This window comes from Leguminivora glycinivorella, chromosome 1, assembly GCF_023078275.1.
Source record: "Leguminivora glycinivorella isolate SPB_JAAS2020 chromosome 1, LegGlyc_1.1, whole genome shotgun sequence".
Taxonomy (NCBI): Eukaryota; Metazoa; Arthropoda; class Insecta; order Lepidoptera; family Tortricidae; genus Leguminivora; species Leguminivora glycinivorella.
In genome coordinates, this window is record NC_062971.1 from 7,183,979 (window position 1) to 7,211,799 (window position 27,821).

At 38.3% G+C, this 27,821-nt stretch overlaps 1 protein-coding gene across 1 annotated transcript; it reads right to left on the reverse strand.

Annotated features, from left to right (window-relative positions):
• Nucleotides 1–27,771, reverse strand: LOC125227612 (UDP-glucosyltransferase 2-like). Its single transcript, XM_048131964.1, has 9 exons — nt 27,707–27,771; nt 10,329–10,498; nt 10,016–10,103; nt 9,546–9,723; nt 6,192–6,386; nt 2,086–2,308; nt 1,459–1,678; nt 1,091–1,310; nt 1–550 (listed from the first exon to the last, which is right to left on the reverse strand). The coding sequence occupies exons 2-9, from the start codon at nt 10,491–10,493 to the stop codon at nt 277–279; spliced, it is 1,563 nt and encodes a 520-aa protein (XP_047987921.1). The 5' UTR covers nt 10,494–10,498; nt 27,707–27,771; the 3' UTR covers nt 1–276.
• Nucleotides 27,772–27,821: the final 50 nt, after the last annotated feature.

Consider the following 27,821-nt stretch of genomic DNA (forward strand, 5'->3'; position numbering starts at 1 on the left):
TATAAAGTTAATTCCAAAGCTACGTTTTGTGTGTCACACGCCTTAGCTTGAGGTTTTAGGACAGATTTTAGTTTGCAAATCGTTCTTGTTTGGTTCCCCATTTCGGAACCGCGTTTTACATACAAGTAGGTTCCCCTACATACCTAGGTATAGACTTTATTGATTCAATCTGTCTTTTATTTGCATATTTTTATTGTAAATATTTTTGAAATACGAGACAATCTTAGGTAACTTAATTGCTGAACGCACGGAATAAAATTAAATTGAGTAACAATGTTAATGCTTACAGTTACATTTCTGCCGTATTCTTCTTAAGCACCATCGAATACTGAAATAAAGTATTAGAACAATGACAATAATTACAAATAAGATTAACGCCGCTAGATCCAAGTACGCTTTCTGATACGAAGGTACCAGGAGTGCAGGGGATCGAAGGTATGTGGCCCCGCGAGTGATGACCACGTGCTCCACCCAGTGCACCAGCTCTTTGCCTGGAGACACGGGACGGTGGTGATACGTGCGAGACACTCGCTTCATGTTGTCCCGGTACCTAGAAATGGTAGAAAATGTAATAAGTGTGCTCTTATCTCATAAACTACTCATTATTAGGCAAAAGTGGTAAAGTACAGCGGCGGAGCAAATCTCGACTGGGGGACAAATGTAACTGGTCCATTTTTTCAATAGAGTGTCCACCGGTCATATATGGTAGGCGTGTTCAGTGAATATATGTAGAACTCAACATCATAGTGTAATATTTGAAAAAATGGATTAGTTACAATTGCCCCCCAGTCGAGATTTGCCCCGCTGTATATCTCCAACATCTACAGAAAGAACTCATGCGTTGAATGGCGGTAGGAGATAGATACTGAAATAAGTTTCCGACATTTATAACCAGAGATCGGACGGATTTGCGACATTCTTAGTGACTTACATCATTTTAATGACTTTTAGTATGAGATGACGCACAAAAATCCGATCTCTGTTTATAACAGACGAACCGTCATGTCCGGCATAACTACTATAACTAGTAACCCTATATGTGACACTGGCCAAATATATATATTTTAAAGGCAAGATGCTAAGGACTTACTTCCAATCTGTAAGCATCATTCTCAACGCATCCCTCAATTCTGACGCAAGCCCAGGGCCATTTTCCAGCTTGATAGCAATCTGTTTCTTAACAGCAGCTGCTGCATTACTGTATTGGTCACCAGCATGCGGTATTGTTATCATAGGCACCCCGAAATGTATCGCTTCTATGAGGGACAGAAGACCCCCATGGGTGATGAAAACTTTTGTGTTTGGGTGGTCTAAAATTTAAGATAAACATCACTTAATATTATAATGGTTTTCAACAGCCAACCAAATATCGATTGGTAGAGAAGGAAAATTCTCGAATGATTTTCTACGAAGCTCAAAAACACAAAATAATTATATAAATCCAAACGAATCACTTACTCAATATACTAATCTGAGGAGCCCATTGGAGCAAATGTACGTTTTTCGGAAGATTTTCCAAGCGTAAATCTAATTTCCATAAAACTGTTTGGTTTAAGCTTCTGAACAATTCTAAAATTTCCTTGCGTATTCCACCTTCCATGTTTTTTGCGGAGTTCGTCGTCCCGAAGCTAAAGTAAATAACACCTTGCGGTGACGCGTCCATAATGGATTGTAAATCCTGAAAATAACAATGCAAACGAATCAAAAATAAACTTGATAAAACAGTGGTTGATAAAAACAGTTAAATTTTTTGATTTATTTCGCGAAATTCTTGCGTCAAATTCCATATAAAATGGTGGGTTAACCTGGGATTAACCCTCCTTTATCGGCGGTGCAAGTGATAGTCATCTTGAATCTTAAACATCTCTATCGCTTTTTTGTTCAGATGAGACAGAGCCAGGGTACATAGCGAAATGCACAAACGCTTACAATTATATCGCTATCGTAGACGCGACAAAGCGTGCTGTGTTTCTATTGGCGTCTAGCGTCATCGATTGTCATTTCGGCAAGGCCGGCAGTATGCCACGGAGCATCAACATACTTGAATAGGCACAGTCAATATAGACCGACCAATAAGTTACATACCACATCTAAATCCTCTACCGGCAATTTGATGTGGTAACCAGCTATCTCCTTCACACTCGGGGGCAGCCTCCACGGCGTCGCGACAGACGGATGTGTGTTCACCAACATCATCGAGTAGTTGTTCGGTATTTCTGTGTAAGGCAGCAGATCTCTTCCCGTCATCATGGCAGCGGATTTGAAGATGGTGTCGTAGATTTCTAGTTCTAGAGGATGGATTTTGTGTCTGAAACATATTTAACGTTTAGTACCTTTTAATTGATATGGCTCCCATTAAATTAAATCGTTCCGGAATTGTGCGCCGAAGTCGTTAAATGTTAAGGCGCCGAAATTGCACTCAAACGGCCTAACCAATTTGACAATCGTTGACGTTACCTGACAATCGAAACGCAGTCTGTCGCGTTACTACAGAAGCATGATATGGAAAGGTAGCAACGATGCACTTACGAAGTGTAAGCGATTGAAACGTTGCGTTGGCTAGGTACCCTGGTCATAAATAGTCACTATCAATCAAATTTAGATACGTCTGTCGATCAACATTTTTTACGTCTTTAACCGCCTGACCTGAACATAACTGATTGTAATGAAATTTCCAAGCACATTGATGTTTATTTACTTTATTTAATGTTGCTGAAAAGTACCGTAATGAAAATCATCGGCATGGAAATCAATTATTAGACGACCGGTCTGGCTCAGTCGGTAGTGACCCTGCCTGCTAAGCCGCGGTCCTGGGTTCGAATCCCGGTAAGGGCATTTATTTGTGTGATGAGCATCAGATATTTTTATATTAAAGGAAAAATTAATTTAGTATGGGTTAGCACATTGTTACTGGTGAATTCTCAATGTAACTTGATACTCCAGTGCCGTTACAAGATGTAATAGTCTGTCGGTAGATGGCGCTAGACGTCACCCCAAGACGTATGTACAAAAGGAAAGGCATGGAAAGATTTGCGAAGTCCGGCGTGGCTTCCGTAGCTCAATTGGTAAGAGCATTGCACGGATTGCAAAAAGGATGCGGGTTCAAGTCCCGCCGGAAGCGTAAATTTTTCCATTTTTTCCTTTAATATAAAAATGTTTAGAATCGTTAGCAGACGTTTCTGCTTAATAAAAATTAATTCATCAGATATTTGTTCCTGAGTCATGGATGTTTCCTATGTATATAAGTATATATTTATCTATTTAAGTATGTATATCGTCGCTTAGCACCCATAGTACGAGCCATGCTTAGTTTGGAGCTAAGTTGATCTGTGTAAGGTGTCCCCAACCAACTAAAACCAAAAATTTTGGCTCAGTGATCCAAAGTAAATCTTGGCCTCCGAAACGAGAGATCGCCACCTGTCCCGATCCTGCGCAGCCTCTTGCCAGTCACTGACTTGAAGCCGACCCAGATCCGCCACCACACTGTCCTCCCAGCGGTACCTGTCCCCAATATTTATTTATTTATTTTTATCCCGTTTGAGAGGTTTTTCACACTGAGAGAAATTTGCATTGTGAATTTAACAAGTTCGACTTGTTGCGGTTTATCCGTTTGAGTCAGCCAAACGTATGTTTAAAACAATATGTGTCAGGTTGTTTTTATAAAATCGACTTGTTGATTCAAATATATTGCCGATTCAAATGACAACTAGCTTGTTGTTTGAACCAAAGAGCACGTAGGCGCTATTTTAACCAAAAAACTTGTTGAACAAACATGAAAACTGGTTGTATTTTCTCTCAGTGCACGGTTATTGTCTTAAAACTTACGAGTAATAAACACTATAAACCACCTCTTTTGCGGATCTTAAAAAATATTCTCAGGGATGCTTCGAATAGATTCCAAGCTTACTCGCTAAACTCTATTTAATTTTATGTAGGTATATACAATTACATTTAACTAACAGGCCTGGTCTTACCAACCACATTGTTATTCACAACAACAACCTAACAAAAGGAACTCAGGGCCGTCCTAGACCCGTTGAAATTCTAACATTTCTAACGTATTTATCCGAAAACTAGTTAGACCGTGGCTGAAAGATGGCCGAGGGTCGACACTGGCGGGACTTCATAACTGAATCAACAACTACAAACACGGGTCCGTCTAGTTTCTAATGTGTATGTTTTGAAAGTTTTGAGTTAAAACTATTTTTCGTTAAAACTAACATTAAGTAGCCAAAACTTATTTTGATTTAATACCTTGGTCAAACGCCAATTCACTGAGGCGATACGAAAACAAACTATAAACTAAACCTCAATGTTTTTAACTTAAAGTCTCGATTGACCAGCACAATATTTAGAAAATTTAGCTGGACCGATTGCATTCATCTCACAATAATAAATAACCTAACCACAAAATTACAATTACAACCACAAAACCCGACCGCGTTAAAGTGGACCGATTTTTATGAAGCATGTCTAAGAACACTCCCGCTTTAAAACAAAAAAAACTAAATCGAAATCGGTTTGTCCGTTAGGGAGCTGCGATGCCACAGACAGACACACACACACACACAGACAGACAAACAGACAGACAGACAAACAGACAGACAGACACGTGAAAGTTATAACACTCCGTCGTTTTTGCGTCGGGAGTTAAAAAATATGAATATTTTGACCGACTCAGGCGCAAAAACAACGACCATACAATTTTGCTGTGAAATTTCAGATTTAAATCTTTAGGGTAAATTGTGTCTTCAGCTGCAAAGGTTACGTAAAATTCATTATAAATTACATTTATATTGTACATATTAATGAAATGGCTAAACAATGAAATTGTATATGCATTTTGCAAGACGGGAGCGAAAATGCTAAAATGGAAAGGTCCCCCTTTCAATTTGGGAATTTCAGTTAAAAATACTAGTGTTATTAAATAGATTTATCGAAAAAAATGTCCATTAAGAACAACTCGGTTAAAAGATATAGCGAAAAAATCTTTAGAATCGAGGTTCCGCTCTCGACTGTTTCCTCCTTCAAAACTTATTTAAACGGAACGAAATTTGAGAATCTGAATAACACCTTTTTTTGAGCCATACTGAAAAAGGCCGTTTTAAGAAATTTTTGATTGGCTCTAGCGTCTTTTAAAATAAAAATAGCAAAAAAATCAAAACGGTCCGACACAGATAAAAATAATAATAATCTGTGTTGAAAAAATCATTGCCTCAAAAACCAGGGAGGAAATAGTCGAGAGCGTTTGTATGGAGAATTGACCTGGAATGAACTATGCACGTGGTAGTTACTGAGAGTAATATTCCGTCCATTAAATTTTCATTTAATATAACTGGACTCCGAAAGTTTGTTGACACAAAAGAACTGACTGCCTCTCCAAAAGTAAGTAACAATATACAAGTTCCAGATAAAGGCTATTTTCCGGAAAATCGTTCAACTGGTACATTGTTAATCTTTTCTCTACAAGTAAAATCACGTAGTTAATGGGGTAATAGGTCTGCAAGTAAGTACAAAATAAGAAAGTGATACGATACAAAGAGGTACAATGGAGAGCTCGGTCACCAGGGTGCGTAGCCGCGAATGGCACAAACGCTCACGAAACGAAACGCTCGTAAATATCTATCTTTATCACTCTTGCATATTGGCGTAACAGAGCCAGACTACCTTTCGCGGCGTTTCGTTTTCGTTTCGCGTCGCAGAAATGCCATTCGGTTACGGCACCTGGGTGCGTAGCCGAATGGCACAAACGCTCACGAAACGAAACGCTAGTAGATATCTATCCCTATCGCTCTTGCGTATTGGCGCGACAGAGCCGGACTACGTTTCGTTTTCGTTTGGCGTCGGAGAAATGCCATTCGGCTACGGGGCCAGGAGAGGATCGTGATGTGATAAGCTAGTAGGTACATAATAATATTATGTGAGACACCCGGGTGGAAAATGTCCGCGTGGGCGTCCCATATATCGCTGTTGCGAGGAAGCCCAAAAAGACCTGTCCGCACTCGGGGTGTGCCCAACTGGCGTGAAGTGACTCAGCATAAAGTAGTGGCGATCTGAAAGATCTGTTGATCTGTCGGAGGTCAAGATCCTTTTTGGGTCGCTGACCAGTGACTTATTTACTATAAGTGAGTAAGTTAACAAATTACTAGGTACCTAATATAACAATTTCGCAAATATTTTGTATCACTCACCGTAATATCCACAGCTTCCTAATCTGCACATTGAGTTCCTTCAGCCTCTGTATGAAGGTCAAAGGCGGTAGGTATCCAGAGTTGACGTCGGCGGAGTATGACGGATTGGGAACCTCGTCCATCAGTCGGATAGGTTGCCAGTACAGCTGCGTCGATACTGACCAGATCAGGGGAGCGGAGAAGTAGCCTGCGAAACTGTTGACCAATTAGTCCAATTACATTATTACCTTACTTAAGTCAACATCATCATTGGCCGTTGAGTCTAAACAAGAGTATCCAAGCTGTGTCAAGGCGACAACGTTTTTAACCGACTTCAAAAAAGGAGGAGGTTCTCAATTCGACTGAATGTTTTTTTTTTTTTTTTTTTATGTATGTTACTCGATATCTCCGAGAATCGTGGACCGATTTTCAAATTTTTTTTTTGATCGAACCGGTATAACCCCGAGATGGTCCCATTGGCACCAAGTCAGGGTCTGATGATGGGATCCTGGAGAAATCGAGGGAACTCTTCAAATGTTATAGGCACATGTAATGTTTTTAGTCTATTTTCAAAGGTACACCAGTATTTACGTCTGATGGTAATAATTTTATGTGGCTGAGCTGATGATGGAAGGTCAACTCCTCAATGGTTAGGAGTTAAAGGATAATTCTTTCACTACTGTACATGTATTCGGACTGATACATATAATATCACTAGGAACCACTAAAAATCAACTGAGCTGATGATGGAAGGTCAACTCCTCAATGGTTAGGAGTTAAAGGATAATTCTTTCACTACTGTACATGTATTCGGACTGATACATATAATATCACTAGGAACCACTAAAAATCAACAAATAAATAAACTTTTTAACACAAAATAAAACCGCCTTCAAAAATAAGCGCGTTACAAAACACGGAGAAACTAAAAAGCCAAAAATAATAAACCTTTCAATTCAGATTTCTTATCGTATTGCAATAAGCTAAACATCCAAATTATAAACAAATCAATTATTTTTGGAGTCGGTACCAGCCTGTGTATGGTTGGGTGGGGCAAACAGGCAATAGCAAGGCGACGAACAGGTCTGGTACCGACTACAAAAATAATTGATTTGTTTATAATTTGGATGTTTAGCTTATTGCAATACGATAAGAAATCTGAATTGAAAGGTTTATTATTTTTGGCTTTTTAGTTTCTCCGTGTTTTGTAACGCGCTTATTTTTGAAGGCGGTTTTATTTTTTGTTAAAAAGTTTTTCATGGCTGTGTGAGCCGGGATACGGGAGCGACAAACATGACCACAACTCTGGCAGGTGTACTTAAGTACGTAACCTATATTATAATGAATACAAAATTAAAAATTAAAAAAAAACCCCCGACCGCGACATAGTAGACCGATTTTCATGAAACATGGCTAAGAACACTTCCGACTAACTCTTTCAGACAAAAAAAAACTAAACCTAAATCGGTTCATCCGTTCGGGAGCTACGATGCCACAGACAGACACACACACATACTGACAAACAGACAAACAGACAGACCGACAGACAGACAGAAAGACAGACAGACACGTCAAACTTATAACACCCCGTCGTTTTTGCGTCGGGGGTTAAAAATAGGAGACTGCATTTTCTTTTGATCAATAACAATTGTATTCGTCTTGGCAAGTTACGATGATTGGACGCCTACGGAATAATGCTAAGTTTAACCGCATATTTATAGAAATGAAATACATAATATATATTATTCTTGTTTTCATTGGGCTATAGTGTCTTCCTGGGCAAAGGTCACCTCTTTTAATCTCTAGCCTGGGTCTTGATCTTGAGTCTTTTGAAGTCTGTTTTTAACCCCCGACGCAAAAACGACGGGGTGTTATAAGTTTGACGTGTCTGTCTGTCTGTCCGTCTGTCTGTCTGTCTGTCTGTCTGTCTGTCTGTCTGTTTGTCTGTCTGTGTGTGTGTCTGTCTGTGGCATCGTAGCTCCCGAACGGATGAACCGATTTAGATTTAGTTTTTTTTGTGTGTTCTTAGCCATGTTTCATGAAAATCGGTCCACTATGTCGCAGTCGGGGGTTTTTTCAAAATTTTAATTTTGTGGTTAGGTTATCTCTGCATGTATAACGCAGCCTGCCAAGCTTGTCGATAAGTCCAGATGCAATAGCTGCATCTGATGTGCGGTGCCAGCAATCTCATCTCATCAACAAAGTTGTTTCAAGTACCTAAGGAGAAAGAAATAAACATAATTATGTTATAAATTCAGAGATCGGAAAAATTTGCGTCATTGCTCGCAATAATGTGTACATGTCTCCAAAATTAATCAAATAATTATTCATTTAATTTATTTCTTACTTGACATATAATTTGATTCCTAGTCAATAAATACAAAAGTTTTATTAAAGAAAATAATCAGTATTTATCGAGTTAGCATTTATGCTGAGTCGGGACCATTTCGTGGTAACTTGTATGTTTTAATTTATTTTATTTGCTGTTTCTGTTTTTTTACTTGTGTATTTTTATTGTAACTATCATGAATAAATAATTGATTGATTGATTATTTTTTCCAAGTTTTCAGCAGTCAGTTTATTTCTTTTTACATCAAAAAGATACTTAAGTGCTGAAAAACTCCGCTCGCAATCCACTGATGTTAATGGCATACTTAAGTAGTTTTATAGGAATATTATTATTCCAGTATAATTTAGAGTTTATTTTCTGTTCTAAGTTGTGGGCGATAACCTCAAAATCGGGATTTCTGTCAAGGACGGCTTTCATTTTAGTTTGCAAATGGTTACCTATTTCTCCGGGTATACTGTCCAGATTATTTAATATATTTCTTATTTTACTTAAAGTGTATTCGACAGTATTTGAAGAAGACTGTAAATTCTCTATTACAACCAAAATGGATTTGAAATGTTGTGAAATGAACTGTAAATTGTCGACAACATCATCAACTTTTGTATTTATTGACTAGGAATCAAATTATATGTCAAGTAAGAAATTAATTAAATGAATATTTCCACATTATTGCGAGCAATGACGCAAATTTTTCCGATACTGGTTATAATAGAACCGAAATCCTGTAGCTAGAGCCACACCTCGGACACTGGCGATCAAAAATAAGAAAGAGGCGCGTTCTTAGCACATAGTCTAAGCTCGTGTAGGTGAACGCGTACTACGCTTGTATGAGTGGAATATGACAGGTCGACTGTTCGCGTTTTTGACAGGCGGTAACTGTGAGGTAACTGAGAGGGGGTGGGCGGCACTTTCAGCGGGAAGCGGAAGTGGCCATACTGTACGATAGTACTGTTTATTATACTGTGCTAGAACGGACCTAAAACCCATCGCGTAGACATACGTCTTCATCTAAAAATGGGACTTACCTAGAATACATTTCCGAGTCTATCCACTCCGCGACCACCACGTCGAATCTAACATCAGGCTTCCTTAGGAAGGCCTGCACTGCAGGATGGGTTACCACGAGGCGCCCCATCGTATACGACAGCATTTGCAGGAAATCGTAGTTGTTCGGATATTCTACTGTCAAGTTCTGGAAATATTCTGGAAATTTAAACGAGTATTCTTAGTTTTAATGAAGTGGTTCAATATATTATTCTTGTTACGTACGTATTGTTCGCCGGATAACGTCAGGTCAGTTATTGGGCACTGTCACGTTTATCGTTTAACTGGCAGGGCTGGAAGGCCGATATAGTCCCGTAAACTGTTATTCAGTGGGGACTTTATCACCTTATATTTTGAACACAACTTTACTAAGGCTCGTTAATTATTATAGATTTTGTGTTTTTATTTTTTTCTTTGATGTGTAATAAAGGTATAATTGGACAGAGCTCACCGCCAGACGTTGCCAGATTAGAGCTAATATCTATTTGCGTGAGATTGCTCGGTGGTTCCTTCCAGGGGAATGGAGTAATGTACGTAACCTGTAAATATCAAAATCTGTGAATATGTGTTGCAGTTGTATCTATTCAATGTACATATAGAAAAAAAGTCAATTTTATATAGTAACATTGATAACTGCTTCAGTTGGTATTGTAACAAAAATCGCAAGTAAATTGCACGTTCTTGAAACGTCTCAAGTCTTCAATAAGATAAATAATGTATTAAAAATAAAACATTTTTCAGATATTTAAAATTATTCAAATTACCTTGTGATTGGCATCCAATAGATTTCGTACGTAGCCGTCTCCCAAAATTCCATGGCTTTTTGTGGGTTCCGGAAATATTACAAGAATTTCGTAACTGGCGCAAATGTCGGTCAGGAAACTTAGAATAAACAGCAAGATGGTTCGATTAATGAATAAACCGTGCATTTTAACTGAAAACAAAAAAAAACATTTTTTCACAATTAATAAAAATTGTAAGTACCTATAAACAGAACTCATTGGAACGTTAAGTAAAATGTCGAAAAATTCACAGCACGTTGTAACTAAGCAGTAGGGTGGTCCAAAAAAAATTTTTTTTTATTGTTTGAGCTCCACATGGTTATTTCTACACGAAAACTTATTAAAATCATGTCAACCAATTTTGAGAACAATCAGACTTTATTTAGAGGTCGCTCAAAATAAAGCAATAATGCCATACTGAAATGTATGAAATGAACTTTGTATTGGTCGAAGCTATTGGTGCATGTTCTATTCGGTAGGGATGTAGTAGAGTTTAATAAATGAAACACATGTTGACTCTCCAAGGTATCAATATGTAATGTCGATTAGAATACAGATAGAATAAGCTGATCATTATGAGTAATACAGTTTCCATATATAAAGCATCTAGCCTACTTAATCTAATTAGGTATGCTTACACATCACACCTTCCCCCTATTTTTTTTTTTTTTTTTTTTTTTTTTTTTTTTTAGAAAAGGAAAAAAAAAAAATATTACACAAAAAAAATCATGTTTAACAAACTTTCAAATTAACCTACAATAAAAATACAGGTCAATCACTTTTATGTGTTATTGTATAATACGACACGCTCATAATTATGGTGAGGTGATTACTCTCTTAGGTTACGATAACAATAATATAATGAAATGTGACGCACACCTGGTGCACCGATGAGTCAATGATTATGACTAACTTATTACTAGCATAACTCGTTACATAAAATAAGGAATAGTTCTATTTTTATGGATTACATTTTGTTTATTTCCTATAGAAACTTTTACATTAACATCCATGTCTTCAATAACAGAGTATGGACCTAAATACACTGGGTCCATTTTTTCACGTCCTTCTTTTTTCACTAATAATAAATCGCCTATTTTATACTTAATTGGATTACATGTTTTATCATATCTTTCTTTTCTTAACTGTTTTGACATAATTAAATTATTTCTGGCGTCTTCCTGAGCCTTTTGCAATCTATACCTTAAAGCTATCGGATAATCATCGAAGTTATACACAGGATCTATATTATTATTAGTTATATTAGTTGGTAAATTACAAAGTTTTCCGAATACTAATTCGAAGGGAGTATACTTAGTTTCAGAATGCATAGTCGTGTTATAACTGAAGCACCAGAATTGAAGCCAGTTGCTCCATTCGTGAGCCTGGTTATCCGTCTGGATTCTGAGGAAAGCTCCCAGGGCCTTATGAGAGTTCTCCAAAGAACCGAGACTCTCATGGTGATATGCCGTGGATTGTATCTGATTTATTTTTAACAATTTACACGTATTTCGCATAGTTGAAGAAATAAATTCAGAACCTCGGTCTGTTGCTATCTCGCGCGGGATGCCGTAATGTAAAATAAAACCTTCAACGAATGCTCGCGCGACCGTTTCGGTCTCTTTATTGGGTAATGGGTAAGCCCATACGTACTTAGTGAGCTCGCACTGTATCGTCAATATGTAACTATACCCGTTGTTATCTTTAGTTAAAGGGCCAACTAGATCTAGATACACTTTTTCACATGCCGATGTGGCTGTGGTAGTAATAGACATCGGTTCTTTTATGTGTTTATGGAATTTTTGCTTTTGGCATTTATCGCATTTTTTTACAAAAGCTTTTATGTCATTTTCCATGCTTGGCCAGTAGTAGTGACGTTTTATATTATTCGTCATCCTACGCATACCCGCGTGTCCGCTAGTGGGTAAGATATGAAAATCATTCATGATGACTCGCCTGTCATCTTTATTCTTTACTTCTTTTGCACCCTTTATAATACATAGTCGTGGCCCGGACCACTTACTTATATTTTTTATATGTTGAGCTAGCTCTTTGATAATCTTTTCATTGTCTTTGTTTTTAATAACGCATATTTCGTTAATGTTTATAATATTGCAGAAAGCTTCCAATTCCCTCATGAAGAAAGCTCGTTTCATACATGATAGGGATACTGGTGCAACGCTAATAAGTGACAATGAGGGTGTATATACAAACGTATTGTTTCTGCTATAAATACAATCATTCATTTTCGCACACTTGCGATACTCTTCTGAATTAAAACTTAATTGTGTTGAATTGTTAGGTTTTTTTAGAATTTCGGCCACGTTTGGGTGATCAATCCAACCGTTTTGGAAATCCGTAGTGCCGGCATTTTTTTGCCTTTCTTTCTCTTCCATTCGCTTCTTTTGCCCACGTGTTGTTACGAACATAACTCTTTCACTCATGTCTTTCAGCTGTTCACTAGTTATCTCAACCCTTGATAATGCGTCTGCAGCCACATTATCTTTACCTTTCAAATACTCAACCACAAAATCGTACTCCTGTAAATACAATTTGAACTTGGTTAGGCGGCTGGAGGGATCCTTCATGTTAAATAAATAGACTAACGGCCTATGATCCGTAATTACTCTGAAACGTCGTCCAAATAAATAAGGTCTGAAATATTTTATTCCCCACAAAATAGCTAAAAGCTCTTTCTCAATGGTGGGATAATTTTTCTCCGCTTTGTTCAGGGGTCTACTGGCGTAAGCAACAGGTAAACCATCTCCGTTTGATAAAACGCAGCCTATCGCTATCCCTGACGCATCGGTGTGTATTCTAAACTCGTTATCTTCTGAAAAGTTAGGATATTGTAGCAATGGTGGGTTACTCATTGCTGTTTTTAGGGTATTAAATGCATCTGAACATTCATTAGTCCATACAAAGTCTACGTTTTTTTTAAATAAATTATTTATTGGCTGAGCTATTTCGGCAAACTTCGGAATAAATTTTCTGTAATAGTTCGCAAACGCTACGAACCTTCTAGCTTCATCTTCATTTTTTGGAGTTGGATAATTTTTAATCGCTAAAATTTTGCTTGGATCTGGTTTGATTCCAAATATAAAATTTCCTTTTTTAGAAACGTACATTTTAGTGGGTTAAGTTTAAAGTTGACTTTCCTCAGCCTCGAAAATACGTCTATTAAATTTTTGCTATGCTCCTGAAGATTTCGTCCCATGACGATAATATCGTCAAGGTAAACGATACATTGTAAGTAATTCAAACCCGTCATTGCAACTGTCATCGCTCTGCTAAACGCACTAGCACTCGTTTTTAGACCCATTGGGAGGCGCTTCATTTGGTAGTGCTTATCAGCCAAAAATGCCGTGTATTGCCTACTCTTAGGGTCGAGTTTTACTTGATAGTATCCTTGATTAAGGTCCAAGGTGCTGAAATAAATTGCACCAGACAGTGAATCCAATATCTCGGTAATATTCGGTAATGGAAATTTGTCATTCTCTATACGCTCGTTAACTTTTCTGTAGTCAATTACGACCCTCCATTTCTTTTCCCCGCTGGAATCTGCTTTTTTAGGTACTATTAACAAAGGACTAGCCCATTCCGAATAGGACTCTTCGATTATGTCATCTCGTAACATTTGATCGATTTGTTTTTTAATTTCCGCTTTTTGAGAGTGAGGCAATCTGTATGGCTTACTGTAAACTGGAGATTCATTAGGCTTTAAATGGATTTTTTGTTCGTAAAGGTTCATGGTATTCAGCTTATCACCTGGTAGGTGAAAAATATCGGCAAACTTAGCGCAAATACTTGAGATGCTGGCGTTTTCTTCCGAATTTAAATAATTCAATTTTAACAAAGAAAGCAACAGTTTCACTCTTTCGGCGTTATTTGGACATTCATCAAAATTAAGAACGTCAAATTCCTCCAGTCGCCTAATTTCGGGAGTAACACACTTAATCCTCACAACCTGCTCTCGCGTGTTCAATAGTTTAACAGTCAAATTACCATCCGTACTTCTAGACAAAGAATTTGCTATGAAAATACCCTCGCATACTTCGCTGGCATAAACAACAAAATCTCCCGCGACATTAATGGGAACTTTTACAAAAATTTCACTTCGCGAAGGTAACTCAATGAATGATTGTTCGTTACTGCTATGTGTAGAGTAAACGCGTACCGGTATAAAGGATGTGCGGTTACCGTTTTTCAATTTCAAAACGTCCGTTTCAAAATCTATATTGCCTCTATATTTTTTTAAGAAATCCTGACCCAGGATCCCGTCCGCGTCAACCGGTAAATTTTCAAAAACATGAAATTTGTGACTAAATGATTCATTTGTCTCATAAAATAAATCGAGATAGCTGTAACCAACAGATGTAATTACACCGCCTAGCCCATTTACGTTTGTTGTGTGTGGGTGAATCATCGGAGCTGTTGGTCTTATCGAACCATATTTGACTGCACTCAATGACGCTCCGGTGTCCAATAGCCATGTCAACGACTTTCCATTTACGTGAAGCTGAACTGAATTCACGTTACCGAAGGCCATAATATAAGGTAAGGTGTTAGTTACGAAAAAACTGAAGATCAGACGATCTGGCTGGTGACTCGTTCGTGTCATTGCACTCACGAGCCGTGTTTACGTACTGCTTATTATGGGGCTTACGGGGTCCGAAACCGTTACCATTATGCCCGTAGCTCTTACGATATCCATGGCCGCGTAAACCACCCCTGAAAGCGCCACCGCCTCTGCCTCTGGGCAAGTAGGAAGCGCGTCCTTCGGTTTTCCTGTACTCGTACTGCGGGTGTCTCGCTGCACCTACCCTACTGTTGAAATATACATTTCCACGACCCGAAGCTATTTGGGCTCTTGCACCCCTACCGCGCACCGCGAACACCTGCTCTGAGGGTGTTGGTGTCATCGCAATCTCTTCATCCTTAGCACCCTGTATTGCGTCTTTAAGAGACGTGTAATTGCGAGCCGATATTACCGTACTTAACCGGTCATTTCGCAAACCACTGGTAAACCTGTGAATAGCCTGCCTTTCATTAAGGGGTTTTAGAACACTGTAAGCACTCGAATCACCATTGGCTTGTGAAATTGTCAGCTTGACAAAAATATCCTCTAAATCTCTACCGAACTGCTCTATACTCTTTCCCGCCTGCCTAGCCGTCTGCAACTGTTTCTGCAAAGCGGTATCCGACCTCCGAGTTAGCAGATGAAGTTTCATATCTGCAATTAAACTCGCTACTGTGGTATAGGTACCTGTTAACCGCAGTTTTGCATTGTAAGACAAACGTGTTTTCAAAACGAAATTTATCAACACCGGGATGTCAGCTTCGACTATCATTGTCCCATACAACTCTATGGCGTCGATTAATTGCAAAGAAACCTTTTCAGTATCATCCATGACGGGCAAAGAGAGACTGCCGTCTTCAAGTCGAAATTCGATTTGGAACCCATGTTTGAATTAATTAATTGTTGCGATTCCCCGAACAGTTGCAATATTTTAGCATATGCTCTTTCGACTTCCGCAATATACTGTTGTACCTTATTGTCGAGGGGCACTTCCCCCTTTTCTACCTTTGAAATATAAATCTCTAAATAGGCATTATACTCGTTATAAACCGACTTTGCTTCCGAAAATTTTTCCTGCCCTAACTTCTCGCTTCTTCTAACTGGCCCAAGCTTAAGCAAATATTCCTTAAAATAATTAATGCGCTTATAAAATTCTAAAACATCTGGCATAACTATAACGAGCCTTAAGCTAATATAACGCCACACGATAAGGTCTACAGTCCATAGGAAAATAATTCACTACACTTACATGATTTCCCGGCAGGCCGATGAAAGTCTTTGTCACTTCACTACACTTACATGATTTTTCCGGTAGTCCGATGAAAGTCTTTGTCACTTAGTTCGTGGTAGGACACTCACACTGCTTTGCCGATCCGCAGCGCTCCAGGAATCCCCACGACAGCCGCTGCCCGCCACCTTAGACGGACGCACGCCTGCGCATCACCATAGCAGCCGCCTGGCGCTCGATCTTCTGCGTCAGACACTTGTGGATCCTTTTCCAGACGAGATAGACGAAGATAACGGTGATCATCACTCCCATAGCCATCGTTATGTATGATTGCCCATCCGCGTGGCTGATGTCCTGACTCGTCCTGGCGCTATTGCCCTGACCGGCCTGAGCTATGATGACCTCTTCCTTCTCCACTCTAGACACAGTTTTCCCCATCTTGAAAATAGCAAACCGACGAAATGCTGCAGAGAAGCCTTAGTGGTCGTAGTTCCTCAACACGCTGACACGCTTTGGCAGGGTCGCCATGTATTGGTCGAAGCTATTGGTGCATGTTCTATTCGGTAGGGATGTAGTAGAGTTTAATAAATGAAACACATGTTGACTCTCCAAGGTATCAATATGTAATGTCGATTAGAATACAGATAGAATAAGCTGATCATTATGAGTAATACAGTTTCCATATATAAAGCATCTAGCCTACTTAATCTAATTAGGTATGCTTACACATCACAACTTGACTAAAGAAAAAATCTTACATGGAGGTATTTTAATGGTTTAATTATATTTTTCCCTATTTCATTAGAGCTAAATAAAACATGAACCGGGCAGTTTGCAATGTTTTAATTATTTCGGTTTTTATTTTATTATAGGAGATATCCAATTTTAAATGTATCTTGAGCGACCTGTAAATAATGAGCAAAATGGTTAAAATTTGGTACATAAACTACTAATTCATAATAGAACAAAAGGAACCATGTGGAGAAAGGATTAGTCATATTTATTTTTCTTCCATACAAATATGGACCACCCTACTAAGCAGTAATATATATCAGGTAAGGAGTAATAAGGAGGTAAGTGGAGGAAATTGGACCCAGAAATTGGAGATGGGCTGGGCACATTGCCAGGATGGACATAGTCGCTTGGCGAGACGAACTATGGTGTGGAAGCCCGCTAACACCCGCAGCCGTGGCAAGCCGCCCATTAGATGGAGAGATGACATCTGCCAACTAGCTGGCGAGAACTGGATGCGGATGGCAATGGACCGACAAGCGTAGAGGAATGGAGAGGAGGCCTATGTCAGGAGACGGGCGCTTTAAAGGCAATATTATAGATAGATAGACGGAGTAATATGATTAATTCTAATAAAGTACCATGTTTCCGAAGAATATCTGTTAAATATAACATACATGTATATTATCTTGAAATAAAACTATGGAAACGGATTAAATCGCATATAATGAGTAACTATCGCGGTAACCGAAGACAATATTACGCATATAATGAATTTAAAATTCATCCCGACGTTTCGATTTATTTAAACAGGCTTAACACAAATATGACCTAGGTCACCATTCATCGCCAGTGATAAGTGGCTCCACCTTTTTACCCTATCTAGGTCATAAATACTCGAGACATCACCAAGTCTCCTAATTATGGCAACATGCCAAACCTAAAGGTTAGCGTCCACCGGAGCTCGAAGGCCTCAGCGCGATGTAGCTTAGCATAAGAAAGCTATGGAATCCTGTCAGCGATCTCAACAGAGCAGCATCTACTAGAAAGCGGTGCAAATATTTCCTAATTAGAGCCGATGTTACGCTGGACATCGACCCAACTGCAACTTGCAGTTAGGTTGCAACACGTCTGTATCGGCCATAAGGTAGCAAAACTAGCGAAGTTGTAAATTGTGAAACTGATGATGAGCGAATTCAGCTCTGCAAGCAATTATCTTATAAAATGAGTAAGGTTGTAATGAAAGAAGAAGAAAAGATGGCTTCCAGCACACCTTCGTCCATCTTTTACCAGGGCCTTTTTAGGGCCAGGCAAGAAAAGTTAAGAGTATGAATAGGTTTAAGTCTGTACCCAATGGAAATATCGAGTGCGTAGCCGAAGGTACAAACCACAGATGTCATATATACCATAGATCAAGCAAACGTATCTACTTAGCGTGTCAAATGAACTCAGTGAAATCCACTGAGTTGTCCGTCTTTACTCGCAGCTTGCAGCTTTCGGGCGTCAATTTTTGTAAGTTGAAGTCAACCAAAACATAAAAAATGCCTCGTTAGGTGATATTCAATTGCAACAACAAAAAAATTATGAACAATCAAGAGCCTGAGACATATTTAAAATTACAGACAAGAATCAACTTCAGTACAAAATTTGACACGCTCGGCCCCTATACAAATATATGAATTTGTTTCTTCTATCTAAATTAAGTTCTGTGGCACAAACGCTCACGAAACGCTCACGATAATATCTCTTTCGTAGCTATCTATCTCTATTTCTTTTGCGTATTAGCGCGACAGAGCCGGACTACATTTCGCGTCGCAGAAAGCCATTCGGCTACAGGGCCTGTTCTTTATTTTCTCTTGCTTTCCTTACTCGCACTCAAAGCCAGTGGATGGTCACCCTAAAATGGTGAAAATGGAACGATGACACTCGACGACCATATTTTATACTAAGCAGTTTATTACGTGTCATATAATTTGGTTGCAGTGTCAGATAGCGGTGACAAATGATTGTAGTTACGTTGCAATGTGGATTCGAGAAATGGGAGATACGGTATAAGGAATATACACGGTGCTCGTGAGCATTCCGAGAGATAAATCGATCGGATAAATCCACGCATTTCTGAGGCCAACAGAAAGAAAAAAAAAATACGCCTGTATCCCATAAAGGGGTAGGCAGAGCACATGAACTACTAAGTTTCAGTGCCACTCTTGGCAAAAAGTAGTTGAAAGAAATCCAAATTGTGACATTGCAGTGACAGGTTGCCAGGCTCTCGCCTACGCCACAATTTAACCCATATCCCACAGTCGACTTCTACGACACCCACGGGAAGAAAGGGCGTGGTGAAATTCTTAACCCTTTAAGTCAGAGGGAATTCTTAACTTAAATACAGATTAAAAAAATTTGCAATAATATTGTTTGTAAAAAAAAAATTTTAAAAAAATGTTAAAAATGGTAAAAAACAAATTGCTTCTTCTTTGCCTCGTTCCATTACGTGGGGTCGGCCCTCCTCGTTCGTAGGCGCCAGGACACCCTATCCTGGGTTGTCTGTGTGACAACAACAAAAAACAAATTGCTATTTTATTATATTTGTATTTTTTTATTGGTAATAACTCTGAAACTAGGCGAAATCCAGTTTTGTTTTGTATCGCACAAATAGGTATAACAAACGATAACCATTTTAAAATTGTAACCCAGGCCATGTGTGGAAGGAAAGGAAATCATGATAGATAGTTTCACATCGGACACGTTGCACAAAAGTGGCCTAGTAAAACTTTTTGTTTTGTTCTTGTTATTTAGTCGTACCTGTAGACCTGTACAGTTGTACATATTAAAACAGGCTCATTTGACTCTTTCTAACGCGGCTTTGTTCGCGTTAGAAAGAGTCAAAAAGTAGCCTATGTCACTCTCCATCCCTTTAACTACATACACTTAAAAAATCACGTTAATACGTCGCTCCGTTTTGCCGTAAAAGACGGACAAACAAACAGACACACACACTTTCCCATTTATAATAACTTGTAACGCAGTCTATGTATTTACAAATCGCTGTGATTCGAAACACTTTTGTAAAAGATGCTTATTTTAGTAAAATAGTTCAGTTTTTAGGGTTCCGTAGTCAACTAGGAACCCTTATAGTTTCGCCATGTCTGTCTGTCCGTCCGTCCGTCCGTCCGTCCGTCCGTCCGTCCGTCCGTCCGTCCGTCCGTCCGTCCGTCCGTCCGTCCGTCCGTCCGTCCGTCCGTCCGCGGATAATCTCAGTAACCGTTAGCACTAGAAGGCTGAAATTTGGTACCAATATGTATATCAATCACGCCAACAAAGTGCAAAAATAAAAAATGGAAAAAAATGTTTTATTAGGGTACCCCCCCTACATGTAAAGTGGGGGCTGATATTTTTTTTCATTCCAACCCCAACATGTGATATATTGTTGAATAGGTATTTAAAAATGAATAAGGGTTTACTAAAATCGTTTTTTGATAATATTAATATTTTCGGAAATAATCGCTCCTAAAGGAAAAAAAAGTGCGTCCCCCCCCCCTCTAACTTTTGAACCATATGTTTAAAAAATATGAAAAAAATCACAAAAGTATAACTTTATAAAGACTTTCTAGGAAAATTATTTTGAACTTGATAGGTTCAGTAGTTTTTGAGAAAAATACGGAAAACTACGGAACCCTACACTGAGCGTGGCCCGACACGCTCTTGGCCGGTTTTATATAAATAATTTACAGAAATTTGGTATCACGTAGGCGAAGATTGTTTTCAGACTGACGCATTATCTTGATTGTCTCGACTATTTTTAATAGAACTATTTTTAAAGAAAACAAGGTTCTACAATTAAATATGAAAATAACGTAAATCAGTATATAAATAAAACCTTCTTATAACCACAAAATTAAAATTTTGAAAAAACCCCCGACCGCGACATAGTGGACCGATTTTCATGAAACATGGCTAAGAACACTCCCGACTAACTCAGCTTTCAAACAAAAAAAACTAAATCGAAATCGGTTCACCCGTTCGGGAGCTACGGTGCCACAGACAGACACACACACAGACAAACAGACAGACAGACAGACAGACAGACAGACAGACAGACAGACAGACAGACACGTCAAACTTATAACACCCCGTCGTTTTTGCGTCGGGGGTTAAAAATACCTCGATCAAAATACGTCATCATACGATTATTTATTGCCTAGATTTTAAACATTACTATATCCTATCATTTATTCCTTATCATTAATAAATAGGTAGCGCGTTAAGGGATTGAAGGGTATATACCTACTCCTTTTTAGGGTTCCGTAGTCAACTAGGAACCCTTATAGTTTCGCCATGTCTGTCTGTCCGTCCGTCCGTCCGTCCGTCCGTCCGTCCGTCCGTCCGTCCGTCCGTCCGTCCGTCCGTCCGTCCGTCCGTCCGTCCGTCCGTCCGTCCGTCCGCGGATAATCTCAGTAACCGTTAGCACTAGAAAGCTGAAATTTGGTACCAATATGTACATCAATCACGCCAACAAAGTGCAAAAATAAAAAATGGAAAAAAATGTTTTATTAGGGTACCCCCCCCTACATGTAAAGTGGGGGCTGATATTTTTTTTCATTCCAACCCCAACGTGTGATATATTGTTGGATAGGTATTTAAAAATGAATAAGGGTTTACTAAAATTGTTTTTGATAATATTAATATTTTCGGAAATAATTGCTCCTAAAGGAAAAAAAAGTGCGTCCCCCCCTCTAACTTTTGAACCATATGTTTAAAAAATATGAAAAAAATCACAAAAGTAGAACTTTATAAATACTTTCTAGGAAAATTGTTTTGAACTTGATAGGTTCAGTAGTTTTTGAGAAAAATACAGAAAACTACGGAACCCTACACTGAGCGTGGCCCGACACGCTCTTGGCTGGTTTTTTGTTATAAAATGGCTTACTCATAGACACAGAGTAGCCGAGGCGAAGACATGGCTCACGATGGAGCGAGCTCTCCCAAAAAGTGCCGGTTCACCCTTGATTCGACCCTTACACCGTATCTAGTTCAAAATGATTGGTAATAAAATAAGTTAGTGGTGCGTGGGAGGAACGTGTAAGTTGATGCCGTTACTACACGATTGAGAAGATTTATAAGTATCTTTTTGCATGTTTGTAACTGATTTAAGTTCAACTAAGCTTATTACAAAAACTATTACACTTAATACGTTTTCTTTCAAAGAACTGGAGCAATTTAAGGTACCTACTGTTTCCCACAAAGAAATAAAAAAATAGATTTATGAATTAATTTTAATGTTCGACGCCCATTTTTACAGTATGTTCAAATAACCTACCTCCCAGATCATACGCTGCATTTTTAAATAGGTAAATAATGTAAACAATGAAAAACCAGAAATGTTTATTATGTAAGTTGGTACACAGTGTAGTGGACTAAGAGCCCAGAGCCGCCAGACCTTCCTCATTTTCTCAAGGATGAAACTTTTGGGATAATGTAGAGTGGGATCCCTTTCTTTCCCATAAAGTTATTGTTCATAATTTCGTGTCAGAAGTTGTTATTCATATATTTTGTGGTCATAAACATCACTAGTCATAATTTTTGTTACGAATAACGTTTAATGGTTCAAAACACAATGGTAACTTCAAAACAAAAAGTAACCCTATTCCTCAGGTAGGTTGTTAGTTTCCTTTGAATTCTTAGAGCGCAAATAGGAGCCCCGAGTAGCGAGGCTCCGTCTACTCACTGGTGGAACTAAATTGTTTTAAAAAATAACCCTTTTCCTCGTGTAGGTTCGTTAGTTTCCTTTTGTACCTTAGAGCGGAAATAGGAGGCCCGCGTAGCGGGGCTCCGTCGACTTATTGGCGGAACAAAATTGTTTCAAAAAGCAACCCTTTGCCTCGTGTAGTTAGTTTCGTTACTTTCCTTTTGCTAGTTATCTTTTGTCCTTAAAAGCGGATATAGAAGTTGTCGACGTCAGCTCCTTGGCGAGACCAATTGGTTTAATAGGTGCCATGAAAATTTAATAAATACTGCGGAAGTTAGTAAGCCAAATTACAACTTACGAAAATGCAGACGAAAAAACATTGCAACATTTTTTATGGGAAACAATAGAGATCCCATTGAATGCTAATATTAGTGAAGAAACACATGGTTATTAATCATTATGACTCGTGACAAAATCCTTAGAACAATTTTTCCGAATAAGTTTATTTCCTTCAACATTATGGATTTGTACAACTATGGAGCTATGGACTTTGATTATTATGGCTAATAAATTTTATGACTAACAATAATTATGACTTTCAAAAATCGGAACTATAATTTCTGACGTTTAATTTTATGACTAGTGATAATATGACTAAGAAAAATTATGACGTAAAACGTTATGGATAGTAAAAATCGGACTTAAAAAATTATGCGAACAATAGAGACCCTGTAGAGTTCGTTTACCTAGTTCAGCCCGTCGGCCATGTTTTTGCATTAAGGTTTCTTTTTAAACACTAACTTTCCTTAAATTCCCAAGGCTGATTTTTAGATATGTGTTAGAAAATACTATTAGGAATTGATAATCATGATTTCCTTAACCATTTGCGCCGTAGGATTGCTACCGTACTTTAGAAACAATGTATGCAAAAATACTACCTATATTTCAATGGATCCTCAATTTGTAATATTTTCATGTTCTCTTAATATCTGATATAGTTCTTCGTGCGTTTTCACATTATCCGATCCGATATCGGATCTTGGATTTTTTCCATTGAAATCCTTCCGACATCCGATATCGGATCGGATCGGATAGTGTGAAAACGGCCCTACACTTATTTAAATTTCAAAAGATCCCCGTCTACACTAGCGCTCCTAGCGGTGGAATTAAATGTTACAAAGACAGAGTTGTTCCAAAATTGATTAAGTAAACATTAATTGCTCCGACGATTGTACAATGCTGTATTTGATTGTGCAATATATATGTGACAATTCAACTTACTAAGAGGCTTTGAAAACTATCTTTACATTTCTAAAGACCACTGTCTACAATAGCGCCCCTAGCGGTGGAATTAATTATGTTACAAAGACCGGGTTGTTCCAAAATTTATTAAATAAACACTGTACGATGCTGTCAACTGTGTTGTTGACTATAATCATGTGACAAATTGATTTCTAAAAGTGTTTTCTCAAACCTTGATATTAGCGGAATCATCGACGAGACATAAACACTTAAAAAATATTCGATAACGGTTTTTGAATTTCGCGCCTTTTTAGTAAAAACATTGTCTTGACCGAATATAAATTCAACGATGACGGGGTTGTTCTAAAATGGATTAAATCTGTACAAAGCTATGTTTATGCTGTCTTGTTGACTATGTCACATCTCGGACACTGGCGATCAAATATATGAAAGAGGCGCGTTCCTAGCACACAGTATAAGCTCGTGTAGATGAACGCGTACTATGCTTGTATGAGTGAAATATGACAGGTCGACTGTTCGCGTTTTTGACAGGCGGTAACTGTGAGGTAACCGAGAGGGGGTGGGTGGCACTTTCAGCGGGGAGCGGGAGTGGCCATACTGTACGATAGTACTCTTTATTATACTGTGACTATGTGATGACAATTCAACTTACTAAGAGGCTTTGACAACTAGCTTTACATTTCGAAAGACCACTATCTACACTAGCCCCTCTCGACGAAATTAGATCAGAAATCAGAAATATTTATTGTTTAAACAGTGTAGGTACAGGAAGTAACACTAGGTACATTTTTCAGTGAGAGTATCAAGTTTCTTTTTTCTGTAACAATGGTAGGGTTGTTCCAAAATTGATTAAATAAACACTGTACTGTACGACACTGTCAGCCCTGTCTTGTATACTATGGGCCAGTTGCATCAACCTTTGACAGACACATCATCGTCACGCAGCAGTCGTCTCTGGAACTTCCCATACAATAAAATTTAACGATGACAGATGGTTTGATGCAACCGGCAATATATGTGACAAATGAAGTGCTCTTAGCACCGGGAACTTGCTTTACATTTCTAAATACCTCTGTCTACACTAGCGCCCCTAGCGGCGAAATTATATACGGTCAATCAAACCTCGTCACTAAAAAAGGCGGCAATTTGAAAAATGTAGGGACCGGGACCAGCCAATTATTGTCTTCATAAATCGCGTGTTTTCTAAACCTTGACGTTGTCGGAATCATCGACGAACAATTGTTTTGACAAGATTTGCTTGATCGTCTATCAACAACGACAGGGTTATTCTAAAATTAATTAAATAAACACTGTACAACACGGTCAACCCTGTATTACAGACTATACTCCAATTGCTAATTCGAGTCCAAAAAAACTACGACAGATACGTCAATGTCACAGCTGTCAATGTCACTTATGTCACTGTCAAAATACTTTTCAGGTTTCGCCAACCTTCTACATTCTTTATTTGGCACGTAAGAAATCCAAGAATACTTGATGATAAAATTGTGAAGAAAATTCGTTTTAGTTTTTTTGTTTTAATTCTCATACGTCAAATTAGTTCCACCGGTCGCCACTAATGATAAATGTTGGTAATTCGCATTATATTACGTGTATATGTGACAATCAACATCACCTTCATTCACGTTGCTAATAATAATAAAACTTAAACCAGACAAATGTATGCACTAAAGCTGCCCTATCTCAGTCAGGTGCAATTTTCGCCAATGTTTATTAAATTAGTCATTGGAGTCTAACAACCCATTACCAATATTAGAATGTTATTGCTGAAGGGTAGCACCTGAACTGGCTCTCAGAATGGCGCGTGGCGAAGTCAGGGGCTCACGAAAGGTATTTCCTTAGTAACGAGTGCCCAATGTATCTCTGAGACTCCTCAGGAGATTTGGAACCATAAATTGAAGAACATTACTCAAACTTACATACTCTCTTTAAGGTAAAACAATAGATCATTACATGTGCCATTTTTTATCTAAAAGGTTCATAAGTGTCGGTTTTATCTAAAAGGTTCATAAGTGTCGGTTGTCAATAAAGCGCTAATTGCATATTAACGTCTGACTATCATATATCAGAGATGTAGTCTGTATATCTGTGTATCATGCATAATAGTAAATTCAAATACAGTTTGACAGACCATGGTGTCATGGCCGCTTCCAAAACAATAGCGGCCGTGGCAACCATAAAGCCCAATATACATTATTTCGCTGATTAGCTAATTGTAAAATATATGTATAAAAAATTGGTCACAATATCTATATCATCAATAGTTTGTTCTATACCGCAAAATATAGCACCAAATGTTATTGATACCTGAAGTGATACAAGCGCAATACCAACTTTACAACTAAAAATCACGGAAAAAAAGAAAGAAGATCGAGCGTCCTAGTATTTATGTAAATAATAAAAGACTATTAAATATATAAATCAAAGGATTGAAATAAATAATAAATAAATTATCTTGGCGTGTGTTTTTATAAAAAAGGATTATACTATTTTACAAACATTTTATTGCAGTGGCAACATCGTAGTAGTTTTTTTGGACTCGAATTAGCAATTGGAGTATATATGTGACAAATGAAGTGCTAAGAGGCTCCGCGAACTTGCTGTAGACAGTGGCTGCAGAGGGTTGACGTATTACAGTTGATGGGACTTTGATGCGAGTGATTGCTTATAGTCAGATTTGATGTGGGTTCGTTGTAGGCTTGTGCCGTTTCGTTCGTTGATCGGAGCGCTCCGATCTCGTTCAATCGCTCCCATGAACTAGTTCGCTCTTTTAGGTCTTTTGCTCATTTAGTTCAGCCAGACCAGCGACCACTGCGGTCGGAAAGATCAGAACGAATGGGACCGAATAGTGTCAAAATTATACAAATAGTCCACAGATAGTAACATTCCGGGCCGAAAGGTTGTAAGTAACCGAAGTTTAATATGAAAACTTGACTTTTTTTGTTGCTCTGCTAAGTAGCTCTCGCTCTCGGTCGGCGCAGTCACACACTCGTTCTCGATCCAAACCGCTCGCGCTCGCCGATCCTATACTGAACTAAATGAGCAAAGACCGATTCTCAGACCACGGAAAGATTCAGTTCATTTCGGTCATTGATGGGATTTTATTCCTAACAGTTCATAGTTCGTGAACGACACAAGCCTAGTTCGTTGATTGATTTGGTTGATATTGTTGTCTGCCGTATATTGCGAACTGTGAAGATAACTGAAGCAAACTTTTATGCCGTTTCAGTGTTGTTGTAAGTAATATAAAATGTAACAAATTATTAAAAGAAAATATTATGTTCTTGACTCATCTCATCTATATATTTGTGATAAACTATCGAATCACGAATGGACTTACTGATTACCTACTCATTTCAGACTTCAGTCAGATCTAACTATCAACATCATCATTATCCAGTAAGCCACGGCGGTTTTTTTTAAACTCTTAATTATAACAAAACTGCTAAAATACACTTTCTCGATATGGGTCATTACAAAATGAAACTTTATGGAAATAGCTTTTTCTGGTATACTCTTGGGTCGTTCGTAGTCTTAGGTGGGGACCAACTTAGAATATGACCAAATACGAAATGACGAAAAACGATTAAGTCGAAATAAGAAAAAGGCCAACAACTCATTATGGTCAAAACGATAATGACAGCAGACTAAGATAACGACTGAAGAATGGCTGACGAAAGCAGAATCGGACAAATTTAGGAACGTGACGCAAAACGAACGTGTATACCCAAGAGTATACCCTAATTATTGGCACCATACGGTGAGTATCATTTTGACTGAAAATGGGACAATTTGTTGAAGAGATTTGGGTTATTTCCAAATAAACTCGTATTATAAAGTGTTTCACTTACTTGTACGTAATGTAACCAAATCTTTATCCCACCTCACCACACATTCCCATCCACCACACAGTTTAACTCCTCTCGCGTTACTGAACCCAATTTGAGTTACTTGCGCGTTTGTTAC